Genomic DNA, 13,934 nt, shown 5'->3' with positions numbered 1-13,934 from the left:
AATATATCTTTAATACCAGCATTTTATGGAGAGATAAGTGTAAAACACAACATTTTTTATGATGCATATGTGATTTTTCCTTGACCTAAAAGCTAATTTAAAAGACCTGCTGTGATCACCACCTCAGACACTCTAAGCTCTGATCAGACTGGAGTGTTTCGTCCGTATGATGGCTTTTGGCCGCCTTCCGTTTCCCTAGAAGCCATAAATGTTGTGAGTAACGAGATGAAGCAGGTTTATTTCCTCGTGTTCCTCGCCTGGATGACCGGTGGCCTCTCAGGGTTTCTATTCTCAGTCACGCCTCGGCGTCGGTCAGCTCCATCTGCAGGGCAGCGACCTGATTTCCCAGGAGGCTCGGCGCTCCGCTCTTATTGGGCGTTACACCGGGGATCCGGCGCCGCTGGTTGCCCTCCGTCAGAGATTTATGCCTCCTGTAATTGGAGCGTTTTGGAGGCGACGGCGCAAAACACTCGGCTCGGTTTATTTCCCCGAGCGGCAGCAGAGGATGAGGAAATGCCGCTGCCTCCAGAGAGGATGCTGGGAGATCTTTGTCGTCCGACCTCCCAGCATCCTCTCTGGAGGCGGCTGCTCAGTATAAACCGCAGAGCTGAACTTCCACAGCAGCCTCGGGCCAGTTATTACTCTGTAAAACTCTGCTCGTTGGCGTTTTGGCTTTACTGGCTCAGAGTGCAGATTTGACTCTGCTGGATTAGAAGGAAATGATGCCACTTTACAGACCTTTGAGACGCTCGTAACCTGAACTATAACCAACCTCCATTTATCTGTTCAGCGACTCAGATTTACACCGTTTAGAAAAAAACCCCCGAAACCATCTGATTTTAACTGTTTCTCACAGAAGGACATCAAGTTTACAGAAGTTCTTTCATGTTTATAGATGCAGAAACAGTCGACAGACAAACCAGCATCCACAAGAATTACATCTAATCCCACATTTCACAGTTTGTATCTGAAGCATTCAAGGATAAAGCAGTCAGAGTCCTTTCTAGAGGACTTATAATACAGACTTCCAGTCGTGTCAATTCTCAAATCCATAGAAGAAAACTCCCCTCAGGTTTGGACTTGTTGTACGAAGAGTTTGTTGAAGTTCATGAACATCTGCAGCTGATGGGAAACATTATCAAAACTCTTTACTTTTGTCTCGCAAAGCTACTTATTAAATCCAAAATGTGTCCAAATGCTGCCATTTCTGTGGAAAAGCTAAAAGATACGACTTTAAGCCATTTTTGTTGAACCTTTGAGTGTGTTCCAAGCTGAAGAACATCATTAAGAAGCCTTTTTCAAGTCAGGACAAAAGGACTTACCCCGAGACGACCCGGTAAACTGCTTGTGGGTCTTGATTTCTAAACCCGGAAATGACAACAAATGCGATTTTTTTGGCATGTTTGACGTCTCAAATCTCAGCATAAACAGCATACAATTTGCCATATAGACTAAGACAATAGACATATGTGCACCCAGAACTGGAGTCAGTCCTGGAGCTACCATTTTTTTGGCGTTTTGGACCATTTAAAGTTAGCATTGAGGTAAAAACTGTCAGCTCAGCATCAGAATGGAAATAGAAAGGCTGGCTCGTGGTTCGTCCTGTAAAACTTTGCACCAATTTGCATCTTATTCTACTTCCTGAAGTGAAACGCCACCTAATGTTCAAAGATGCACTGACATCATGGCTTAGTTTCATCAACACAAACCTAAAAACTTTCAGAAAAGTACCATGTTCCCAAAATGAAATATTCTATTCTTATAATAATGAGTAAAGAATCATTAATACCAAATAAGGTCTGCATTTTATTTCACATTTTTTAATAAAATGGATTTCTTCATTAGCTAATGTTACAACAAAAACATATTATTGACTTTTGTGAGTTAATTGAGAATTCTAAAACATATGAATGATTTTTTTACTCGCGTCTAGAGTTTGTTTCTTAGAATGTTTTTGAATGTCGTCTGAGGTGTTGTGGAAGTCGTTGCTTTGGCGCATCAACTCTTTAAACTTCTGGCTGTTTTTGGTAAATTTCTACCTGACAGAATTTAGAAATACAAAAAGTCTCTTTGTGCTTCTCATCAGGTCAGAGTGAGGTTTAAACAACATCAGAAAGAAAAGGACAACTTAACTGCCACTAAGACTTTACCTGAAGGTGCCACCACAAAGTTCATGGTTTTTATGGAAATATCTTGATGTAACTGTTGGATGGATTCTCTTCAGGTTCATGACATTCCCACCCAAACTACTCCACTTTTTCACACTTTGGTTTTTTGAGTCCCTGTTCTCGCAGACGCCCAGACGGAACTTTTCTTCTCAACTGAAACATGTTTAAAGTTGCTGTAACAAAACTAATTTCCTTCCTCCATTGTCAGCCATTGACAGCGTGGTGAAAAGATACTTCCTTATTTGGCTCTTTTTCTTTCTGAAAGACCTTTCAAAGAAGTGTTTTGTGGCTGTCTGTGAGCTGAACAGAACTCTGAACCTGGCATCGAGCTACAAGGAGCCTTTGTGTTTGCTTTGAACAGTTTTTTGTGCTTCGTTGTTGTAAATGTTCACACCTGCATCCATTTAGGCTGATTTCTGCTCCGAGTCGAGATTGTTCGGCTTCGTCAAAGACTGTGGGTTTAATGGGACCACAAACTGTAGTCTGAGGCTTCAATAGCAGTAATTTTATCTTTCAGTGTTCAAGGTAAAACAGAAACGACGATGCTGCTGCAGGTGTTTTTCCTCATTTTGACTGAAGGCTGTTCTGTCAGTTTTCTGTTCTCGGAGTTGAAGCGCTTTTTAAATTTACGAACTCTGAAGTTTTATCGATCAGAAAGAGTCTGTGTTTAACATCTAAGTTCCAGCTTCTTTTTTGCAGCTCGGTCTCATTCATGGATTGAATTCAAACCTCCTGAGCCTTTTACTTTTCATATTTTCCACCTTTTTCTTCGTTCCTGTCTGCCTGAACCGTAGACGTCTGATTTGGGTCTTTTCTCTGAGTGTAGTTCCTAAACGACTTGTTTCATGTGTAAGCAAAATGTAGATGCTGGCATCCATCCAGCTTATTATCTTCCTACCTATAATTGCTTTATTTCAGCGTTAATTATCTACATATACCTGCCCATTTCCCTTAATAACTTCCTCTGTATACCCGTCTTCTTTCCTTATTTCCTTCTTATCTATACCTAATATTGTCCTTATTTCTTTCCTACCTATATCAGTATTTTACCTTTATGTTTTAATATTTATGCCTACATCTTCTTTCTTTACTTCTCTTGCCTGTACCAACCATCTTTCCTCATTTTCCTTACTTTCCTATCTGTATCTACCCCATTTCCTTCGTAAAGTTCCTGTCTATACCGACCTTCCGTCCTTGTCACTTTTCTGTCTTCTTTAATACTTTCTTACCTGTCTTCCTTCTTTCCCCAATACTCTCCTCTTATTTGTTTAATCTTTCCTTCCTCTCTCCTTAATTCCTTCCCATCTATACCTACATTCTTTCTAGCCTTTTTCTAGTTCCCTTATTACCTTCCTACCTATATCTGCCTTCTTTCATTCTAACTTTCTAACTTTGTCTTCCTTCTTTGTTTAGTTCTTTCCTCCTTTTTCCTTCCATCTTTTCTTAATGTTTTCCTACCCACACCTACCCTTTTACTTATTATACCTATTCCTCCATCTTTCCTTATTACCTTCCTGTCTATGTCTACTTTCTGTCCTTAATACTTTCCATCCTTTACCTCCCACCTTTCATTATTCTTTGCTTCCTATTTTTGCTTTTTCTCTTACTTTTCTACCTATACAGTCCATCATTCCTTCATGCTTTCATGCCTATTCGTCTTTGTACTTACCAGCCTTCTTTCCTCATTACCCTTCCTACCTTTACCTGCTGTTATTTGCTAATACCTCCTGACATTCTTTGTTACTATACCAATCTTTCTTTCCTTATTACTCACCAGATCTACATTTTTTCCTGAATCTTATTAATATCCTATCTATACCTGCCTTCCTTTCTTTCTACTTTCATATTTATTCTATAAGTTCTTCCTTACCTTATTTCCTCATTACCTTTCCCACCTAAACCTGCCTTTATTTCTTAATACTTTAATGCCTATACCAGCTTTTTTTCCTCATTGTTTTCCTACCTACACCTAACTTTGTTTCTTATTGTTTACTGATCTTTTTATTTTCTACCTATAATTTCCTTATTTCTTGCCTATATCTAGAATCTTTTTCTTTTTACCGTCCTATCTGTACCTTCATACAGAGTCTTCTTAGTGCTTTTCTACCTTCTTCACTCATTACTTTTCCCACCTATACCTGCATTTATATCTTAATACTTCCTTACCTTTATTCCTCACCTATTCCTACCTTCTTTCTTACTACGTTTCTTTCTTTTCTCGGTTCTTTCCTCCCTTTCCCTTCCTTCTTTCCCACCTTCACCTGCCATCTTTTCCTCCTTATTTCTGTCTTTAACCTTTTTGTTTACCTACATTCTTTGCTTTGTGTTTTCTCTCTATGCTGACATACTTTCCATAATATTTTCTTACCTCATTTTGTTAAGATTGGTCAGTGGCAACGCATGACATCAACTTCTTTCCAACGTAACCGTGTCTACATCAACACTCAGTGGGCAGAAGTTCAGATAACATCTAGTTAATTAAAACTGTTCGTTCATGTGCGACCCCATCGCTTGCAGATTCCGAGGAAAGAACCGAAACTCTTTTCACCCCAACATTAAACGATTTTCTCATCAGCAAACGAACATTATCCACACCCAGGAAGACTTTTTATCTTTAAGGACGTTAACGCAGAGTTCCACCTGTAGTTGGAAACCAAACTCTTAGCGTTTAGTCAATAAGACGGTGACAGGACCATTAATACCGGCGCTCACTCTCGGACCGTTTCTGCCTCCTTTTCCATGAAAAACAATCCCATCATGACTTTGTAAAGAAGTGCGGCAGCTAAAGGTGAAATTTAATTGAACAAAGCAGCCGGTGTCCATTTCTTAATGCAGCAGCGTCGTGCCAGGAACTCCAAATACAGCGTCCATTTGCTAATTCAAGGTTGCCACGCCAAGTTTCATACTGTCAATCCATTTCCTGATCGAGTCGCAGATCAGAGCCAAAAGGCGGCGCGACGACAAGCTCTTTTATTTAGACCGACTGCAATACAGGAATGTGTGTCCAAAAAAAAAGGAATGTGTGTCCATATGTATGTATATATATGTGCAACAAAATATCACTGGTCTGGTGCCATTTGTACACACTTTTAAATGATAATGAATCAAAACTGTATTTATATTTTAGCAACAGCACTTGTTTTTTTCATTTTTTTGTTGCTTTTTATGACCAGGCTGTTTAAAGAAAGTAAATATACAGAAAAATGTACCATAAATTACCAAGAGATGAGGCCCGGTGGATAAAGTTTACACATAAGGGTGAATAAGACATTACATTAAACCTGTCTTCTGTTCATTGTTTTACATTTGATCCAAGATCACTAAAAGCTCCATTTGGGATCTTAAAGCTGTCAAACTCTGTAAAATGGGCTTTGTACTCACTCTTAATCATTTTATTTTGGAGGGCAACATCCTCTTAATTCTACATTTTATTACCGGAGTCATATCTCATCGTCTGTGTTAAGTGTGAGGCGACAAAAATATCTAAAATTGTCGTGGCCCCTGCACCAAATTTAGAATATCTATACTATCTATTTCAATCCAGCACCAACAGATGAACAGAATTCAAGTATTACACAGAGAACTACAGTTCTCAGTAATGAGACAGCACACTTCTTTCTGCACCTGTTCTTTGTTGGAAGGTTTTTGTTGGTTTGCCTTTCGCTTTAAAATATCCCAAAGGTGTTCTGTTGCATTCAAGTGAGGCTTTTTTCTTCAGTAGAAACTCCTGCATGATGTTCTGTGAATGGTTCTTATTCTTCAATCCGGTCAGCCAGTGTTTTGGTTTATCCTCAGACATTCATCAATAAATGTCAACTTTTACACTCAGACGGCCCATATTATCACACTCTCACCTCCGTTCTTCACTGTCAGGACCATGCATCCACTGTGGTAGTCCTGGTCAGGTTCACACCAAACATCTGGACTCCATCTGACCAAATAAATGTGTCTTCATCTGATCAAACAATGTTCTCCAACATCTATCAGGCTTCTTTTAAGGCTCTTTAGAAGCATTTTGTTTCTGAAGTTTTCTGCTGAAAGTCAAACATAAATGTTAAGGTTGATGTTCTGATGTGTCCCTTGCCTTCTCCGAGCTTCACAGAAACTCTGGTTTCCACTGATAACCCCTGAACCAAATCCTTCTGTACCTCCTGATTAGTGGTACTATGACTCCTTATAGACCTCCTGATTAGTGCTATGACTCCTCCTGTACCTCTTGATTAGTGGTACTATGACTCCTTCTAGACCTCCTGATTAGTTGTACTATGTAGGGCTGCAGCTAACGAAGCCTCGAGTAATCGTCTGAGCACGATACATCATCAAAAGCGGAAGTGAGCGTACAATGCAACAGAAATCATCGTCCGAGCGCGGAACACAGACGGATGTCGGCGCTGCATCGTGCATATATTATGTATGCACGATGCAGCGCGGACATCCGCGATCTATCGTAAGCGCGGATGTCAGCGTTTACTATACAGCTATATCTAACCGTGGACGTCCGCGCTGCATCATAGATACAGCCCATGTACTATGACTCCTTCTCAACCTCCTGATTAGTGGAACTATGACTCCTTCTGTACCTCCTGATTAGTGGTACTATGACTCCTTCTAGACCTTCTGATTAGTGGTACTATGACTCCTTCTAGACCTCCTGATCAGTGGTACTGTGACTCCTTCTAGACCTCCTGATTAGTGGTACTATGACTCCTTCTAGACCTCCTGATCAGTGGTACTGTGACTCCTTCTAGACCTCCTGATTAGTGGAACTATGACTCCTTCTAGACCTTCTGATTAGCGGTACGATGACTCCTTCTAGACCTCCTGATCAGTGGTACTGTGACTCCTTCTAGACCTCCTGATTAGTGGTACTATGACTCCTTCTAGACCTTCTGATTAGCGGTACGATGACTCCTTCTAGACCTCCTGATCAGTGGTACTGTGACTCCTTCTAGACCTCCTGATTAGTGGTACTATGACTCCTTCTAGACCTCCTGATTAGTGGTACTATGACTCCTTCTAGACCTCCTGATTAGTGGTACTATGACTCCTTCTAGACCTCCTGATCAGTGGAACTATGACTCCTTCTCAACCTCCTGATTAGTGGAACTATGACTCCTTCTAGACCTCCTGATTAGTGCTATGACTCCTCCTGTACCTCTTGATTAGTGGTACTATGACTCCTTCTAGACCTCCTGATTAGTTGTACTATGTAGGGCTGCAGCTAACGAAGCCTCGAGTAATCGTCTGAGCACGATACATCATCAAAAGCGGAAGTGAGCGTACAATGCAACAGAAATCATCGTACGAGCGCGGAACACAGACGGATGTCGGCGCTGCATCGTGCATATATTATGTATGCACGATGCAGCGCGGACATCCGCGATCTATCGTAAGCGCGGATGTCAGCGTTTACTATACAGCTATATCTAACCGTGGACGTCCGCGCTGCATCATAGATACAGCCCATGTACTATGACTCCTTCTGTACCTCCTGATTAGTGGTACTATGACTCTTTCTAGACCTCCTGATCAATGGTACTATGACTCCTTCTAGACCTTCTGATTAGTGGTACTATGACTCCTTCTAGACCTCCTGATCAGTGGTACTGTGACTCCTTCTAGACCTCCTGATTAGTGGAACTATGACTCCTTCTAGACCTTCTAATTAGCGGTACAATGACTCCTTCTAGACCTCCTGATCAGTGGTACTGTGACTCCTTCTAGACCTCCTGATTAGTGGTACTATGACTCCTTCTAGACCTCCTGATTAGTGGTACTATGACTCCTTCTAGACCTCCTGATTAGTGGTACTATGACTCCTTCTAGACCTCCTGATTAGTGGTACTATGACTCCTTCTAGACCTCCTGATCAGTGGAACTATGACTCCTTCTCAACCTCCTGATTAGTGGAACTATGACTCCTTCTAGACCTCCTGATTAGTGGTACTATGACTCCTTCTAGACCTTCTGATTAGTGGTACTATGACTCCTTCTAGACCTCCTGATCAGTGGTACTGTGACTCCTTCTAGACCTCCTGATTAGTGGTACTATGACTCCTTCTAGACCTCCTGATCAGTGGTACTGTGACTCCTTCTAGACCTCCTGATTAGTGGAACTATGACTCCTTCTAGACCTTCTGATTAGTGGTACGTTGACTCCTTCTAGACCTCCTGATCAGTGGTACTGTGACTCCTTCTAGACCTCCTGATTAGTGGTACTATGACTCCTTCTAGACCTCCTGATTAGTGGTACTATGACTCCTTCTAGACCTCCTGATTAGTGGTACTATGACTCCTTCTAGACCTCCTGATTAGTGGTACTATGACTCCTTCTAGACCTCCTGATTAGTGGTACTATGACTCCTTCTAGACCTTCTGATTAGTGGTACTATGACTCCTTCTAGACCTCCTGATCAGTGGTACTGTGACTCCTTCTAGACCTCCTGATTAGTGGTACTATGACTCCTTCTAGACCTCCTGATCAGTGGTACTGTGACTCCTTCTAGACCTCCTGATTAGTGGAACTATGACTCCTTCTAGACCTTCTGATTCGCGGTACGATGACTCCTTCTAGACCTCCTGATCAGTGGTACTGTGACTCCTTCTAGACCTCCTGATTAGTGGTACTATGACTCCTTCTAGACCTCCTGATTAGTGGTACTATGACTCCTTCTAGACCTCCTGATTAGTGGTACTATGACTCCTTCTAGACCTCCTGATTAGTGGTACTATGACTCCTTCTAGACCTCCTGATCAGTGGAACTATGACTCCTTCTCAACCTCCTGATTAGTGGAACTATGACTCCTTCTAGACCTCCTGATTAGTGGTACTATGACTCCTTCTAGACCTTCTGATTAGTGGTACTGTGACTCCTTCTAGACCTCCTGATTAGTGGAACTATGACTCCTTCCAGACCTTCTGATTAGCGGTACTATGACTCCTTGTAAACCTCCTAATTAGTGGTACTATGACTCCTTCCAGACCTCCTGATTAGCGGTACTATGACTCCTTGTAAACCTCCTAATTAGTGGTACTATGACTCCTTCCATACCTCCTGATACCCCCTGATGACTGCTGACACTGTGTTTCACCGGTTTTTAGTTGATCTTCCTGGGTCCTTTTCCATCTTTGTGAAGCCTCACAATCAGATTTTTTACTTCCTCTGTTCACTTCTTGTCCATGTGGAGCCATGATGTAGACATAAACAGACACTGTTCATGTTCTGGTGTTCGCAGCTCATTTTAGACTAGACTTCGTGCAGTTTGGCTAATCTGAAACCACAGCTTCTAGCTAAATTTTCAATGTAGCCTTTTTGCAGTACTTGTTTTTGATGCGTCATAAGAGGAGATACTCCGTTCTGTTCAGCTTTGTTGTGTTCCGTATCGTGGCCTACATACAGCAGAGGTTTCAGGTCTTTCAGATGTTTCGATTCTTACTCATCATGAAGTTCTACTCAAACATAAAGCAGTTTGCAGCGTCTGCTCTCTCATGAATCTTCTGTGTCGTCTGTGATTCACTCTGCTCCGACTAGATGACTGACTTGCAGAAACCTACGTGTAAACACAAACATAAACACAACAAACTCGACAGGAGAAGCTTCAGAAACGCAGCTTGACTCTGTGTTTGGGTGTTTGCTAACAGCTCTCAGACTGACAGTTGTTGTGTCTCTTGTGTCTTTGCAGATCCCGGTTCTGGTTCAGGAGACGGAGACGGTGAGTGTTTCATTATTATTTATTTTTTTCCTTTGGGCTATTTAAAGATTTCATTTCCTGCTTCACTTCTGCTGCGACTGAAAGTCAAACACAAATCAATTACGGCGGAGTCTTTTTCCGCCCTGCACAAACATTAGCTGCTTGTTTTCTGAATCCTCTCTGATGTGCACAAACTAATCACCGCTGAGGTCGAATCGTGGCTCGACACAGCGGTTCAGGATCTATTATTCCGCCTCGGTGTGTCTTTTAGCGTCTCCGTCGTACATGGGCTCCTGTGATAAAGGCTGTGGGGGTTTTGGTCGCTGCATTACCTCCTCCCTGAGGAACACGCTGATATTTTCCATCCGGTGGGAGTCGAGCTCAAAGCCTCGCTGTTGCCAAATTTGGCAACAGAGACATTTTGCAACCATCTGTGAGCGCCAACCGCAGAGTTTGTTGTTTAATTTGGCTGCTGGAGGGGTTTTAATTGGAGGGACAGTACCGCCGCCATCTGTATGAGGGCGGAGTCGACGGGCCGGTGGTCGGACCTCAGAGATTAATTATTAAAACTGACTTCAGCTTCAAACACATCTTCCTACCTGATAAACGTCTGGGTGGCAACTGATTTAAAACTGTTATTTAGGGATTTTACTCCCTCACAGATCATCCTTTGCAGTAATTTGGACTTTGCTGGTGATACAAGAAGATGACAAGACCGTCTTCTCCACAGGAATTTTTAAGAAAAAGCAGCTGGAAAACAAATTTCCCTGAATGCCTCAAACTTTTAGTCCTTTTAAGCATTTATGCATCGTTTTGGACACATTTAGCATGAATTTGGGTGTTTTTTGACAGTTCATTTTGGACATCTTTTGTCACTATGGGCCATTCTTTGTAATTTTGAGAAGATTTGAGCCATTTTGGACAATTTTTTACATCACTTCAGACACATTTTGCATAATTTTGTCTGTTCTCTTTTGTAAATTCGGACAGGTTTTGGGTAATTATTTTTTTTACACGTTTTTGTATCATTTGCATAATTTGGGTTTTTTTGACATTTTGTGTCAGTTTGGACATTTTTGTAACAGTAGACATTTTTTGTCACTATAGACCAGGGGTCGGCAACCTTTAACACTCAAAGAGCCATTTCGACCCGTTTCCCACAGAAAAGAAAACACCGGGAGCCGCAAAATCCTTTTGGCATTTAAAATGAAGACAACACTGCATATATTGCTTTTTTTTTACTTCTATGCCCTTGTTAATCAGTCGTGATTAATTAATTACAAAGCCTCTAATTAGATTCATTTTTTAAATTGTGTCCTTCCACTAATATTTATCTTACCTGGTTAATGTCATTTTTGCTCCTGAACCTCAAATGTTACATAATGTTAGCTGGAAATCAATATTTTGCGAATGTCTATTTAACTTGTAAAATCTATTTATCTATTTATCTTAAGCTAATAACTTTTCTCCGGTAAGTCGCTGCCCTATTTTCCAAGACGTCACTCCTCTGACTCTCTGACCTGCTGCCGTGTTCTTGCGTGTAACGTGTATTACCCTATCATGAGTACTTTTGACTCAAAGACGTGTCTTTCTTGGAGTGGAGCTTTAATATACAGGCTTGTCATTCTTGAGTACAAAACGATGTGAAACTACAGGCGTTGCTTCTCCATCTCCTCCGCATCAACCTTGCGCTCTCATGTCCCAGCCAGGGGAAAACCCCAGCAGCACATCCGGTGAAGTGACACGTCAAAATAAGAGCGGTAATTTCACAATAAAACTCTCTATATTAAAACGCATTGAAACGCGCCTGAAAGGCAGAACAATTTATTTTCCAAAGTTACAGGGAGCCACAACAGAGGGCTGAAAGAGCCGCATGCGGCTCCGGAGCCGCGGGTTGCCGACCCCTGCTATAGACCATTCTTAGTAATTTTGAGATTTGAGTCATTTTGGATGATTTTTGGACAATTTTTTTGTCTGTTCTCTTTTTGTCCATTTGGGCTTTTTTGGGTGATTTTTGACATGTTTTTGCATAATTTTAGATTTTTTCTGATCATTTTGGACCATTCTAACAATTATTGAGTCATTTTGGACAAGTTTTTATCGTTATTGTCATGTTTTACCTTCTTTGTAGACATTCCTCGGTTCATTTGGACCACTTTGGAGTCATTTTTGACCATTTATTGCATCATTTCTTACAAGTTTCAAGTCATTTTAGACAAATTCTGGATAATTACAAGAATCCACTTTCCTTCTGTCTTGAAAATTTGATGACACCAAGAGCAGACCTGATAACTCAGGAGTTTTCTCAGAAAAATCCTATGATATACGGCTATATTTAGCAGCTTTTTAAATAGAAAACTAGTTTCTAGTGAAGCAGCTGGAAAACAAACTTCCCAAACACCACAAACAAATGTTTTCCTGTTTAAAGTTCTGGAGCAGCAGGTAGCTGCAGCTTTCACATCGTTTCACAGACGAGGAAGAGCATCTGTTGGCGGCTGATAAAATGAGGCCTGACATTCACAAACAGCAACAAACAAATCAGAGTAGTGAATAATTCATCCAATAATGTCTGTTGTAGCAGAAATAGCTGTGAGCTGATTACAGAACATTTAGCGACCTGATTTACTTTTTAAGGACTTTTTCTTTTGCCACCGAACACGAAGCAAAGATTCCGTAAATTCCCCAGCATCTGATTCTAATGTTTGTTTCCTTTCTGATGGGGCATGTTATCCCTGGTTTTATCACATCACACCTGATCTTTAGAGCCACAGGAGGATGTGTGATCAGACTGAACCCGTCTGGATTAACCGTGTCAGACCTCCGAGGTTCTCATTCAGGGTTCTGATGGATTCCTCCGTCCTCAGCTGTCACTTTGATCCTTTAACCTTTTCGCTCGACGTCTAATTAGCTTCCTCCTGCCTCCGTAATGTCGCCTCCCAGAGAACAACAATGAAGCCTCCATCATCCGGTTCTCAACCATCTTAAAGCTGCGCTGACAGTGAAATCCATCTCATGTGGATTCTAAAAGACGTTTTTTGTGCATTTAAACGTCTGTAAACGTAAAAAAAAACCCAAAGGGAGAAATTTTAGCTCATCAAATTCAAACACTGAGCTGCTGCGCTGCACAAATAGTGAATAATTCTGGACGATTTTTGAGTCATTTTGGACAAACTTGTCACATTGGATCATTTTTGAGAAATTCTGGGCTATTTTTAAGTCATTTTATAGTAATTTGGATCACTTTGCTTCACGCTGGACAAGTTTTTGCCTAATTTTTGATTTCTTTCTGGTCATTTTGAACCATTTTGACAATTCTAGATTTATTTTGGACGATTTCATCATATAACATTTTGAACACATTTTGCATCATTTTTTGTGTTTTCATCTGATAATCTTGTGTCATTGTGGACTTTTTTGGTCAATTCGGACCATTTTTCTTGTAATTTTGACTAAATTTGAGTGATTTTGGACAAAATTCAGGTCATTTTGAATGTTTACTTTTGTCGCCATTGACAAAATTTTTGTCACTTTGGACCGTTTCTTGAGTAGTTTGGGGCTGTTTTTAATCCATTTTAGACATTTTGTGTAATTTTGGGCAAGTTTCATAGGATTCTGGACCATTCATTGTGGACATGGATTGTCAATTTGAACCATTTTTTTGTATTTTGACAGATTTTAATGATTTTGGACAAATTTCAAGTCCTTGCGGATGTTTTCTTTTGTCGCCATGGACAACATTTTCAGTTTTTTGGACGGGTTTGTACCATTTTAAGTCATTTCAGACAACTGACCATCAAACTTTAAGGATCATGAGGTGATCCACTGTTAAATTTGGCTGCAGAGCTTCTGAAAGACACGGAAACAGACTAAAACCAAAGCTTTAATCTGATTTAGTGCTTTTGGTCCAATATGCAACTCATTTCCTTGAATCCTACAACGATGGTGGATATCACAAACCTTGTAAGACCCAAAGAGACACATTAACAGAAAATATAGCAGATTTAACTAAATCCTTTAAATGGGGATTTAGCTAAAAGCCAACAGGTTTCCATTCTGGGGTTTTTAAAGTATAAA

At 40.8% G+C, this 13,934-nt stretch overlaps 1 protein-coding gene and 1 long non-coding RNA gene across 7 annotated transcripts in view; one reads left to right on the top strand and one right to left on the bottom strand.

Annotated features, from left to right (window-relative positions):
* The window catches only part of tmeff1a (transmembrane protein with EGF-like and two follistatin-like domains 1a), an 87,184-nt gene that overhangs the window by 46,261 nt on the left and 26,989 nt on the right, over nucleotides 1-13,934 (top strand). Inside the window, exon 4 of the mRNA XM_051953216.1 lies at nucleotides 9,852-9,881. Within this exon, the coding sequence (XP_051809176.1) occupies nucleotides 9,852-9,881 (30 nt within the window). The remainder of the gene's footprint in view (nucleotides 1-9,851; nucleotides 9,882-13,934) is intronic.
* Nucleotides 6,755-9,311, bottom strand: LOC127535383 (uncharacterized). 6 transcript variants are annotated; one of them, XR_007944227.1, is made up of 5 exons: nucleotides 8,779-9,311; nucleotides 8,371-8,540; nucleotides 7,895-8,030; nucleotides 7,123-7,224; nucleotides 6,755-6,918 (listed from the first exon to the last, which is right to left on the bottom strand). It is a non-coding gene; the product is annotated as an uncharacterized LOC127535383 (long non-coding RNA). The 6 variants fall into 6 exon arrangements; XR_007944228.1 differs by lacking the exon at nucleotides 7,123-7,224 and having other exon boundaries at nucleotides 6,755-7,054; nucleotides 8,779-9,307; XR_007944225.1 differs by lacking the exon at nucleotides 6,755-6,918 and having other exon boundaries at nucleotides 7,061-7,224; nucleotides 8,779-9,305.

Source organism: Acanthochromis polyacanthus, chromosome 9, assembly GCF_021347895.1.
Source record: "Acanthochromis polyacanthus isolate Apoly-LR-REF ecotype Palm Island chromosome 9, KAUST_Apoly_ChrSc, whole genome shotgun sequence".
NCBI lineage: Eukaryota > Metazoa > Chordata > Actinopteri > Pomacentridae > Acanthochromis > Acanthochromis polyacanthus.
The sequence above is the reverse complement of the archived record's forward strand: the minus strand, read 5'-3'. Positions and strand labels throughout refer to the sequence as shown.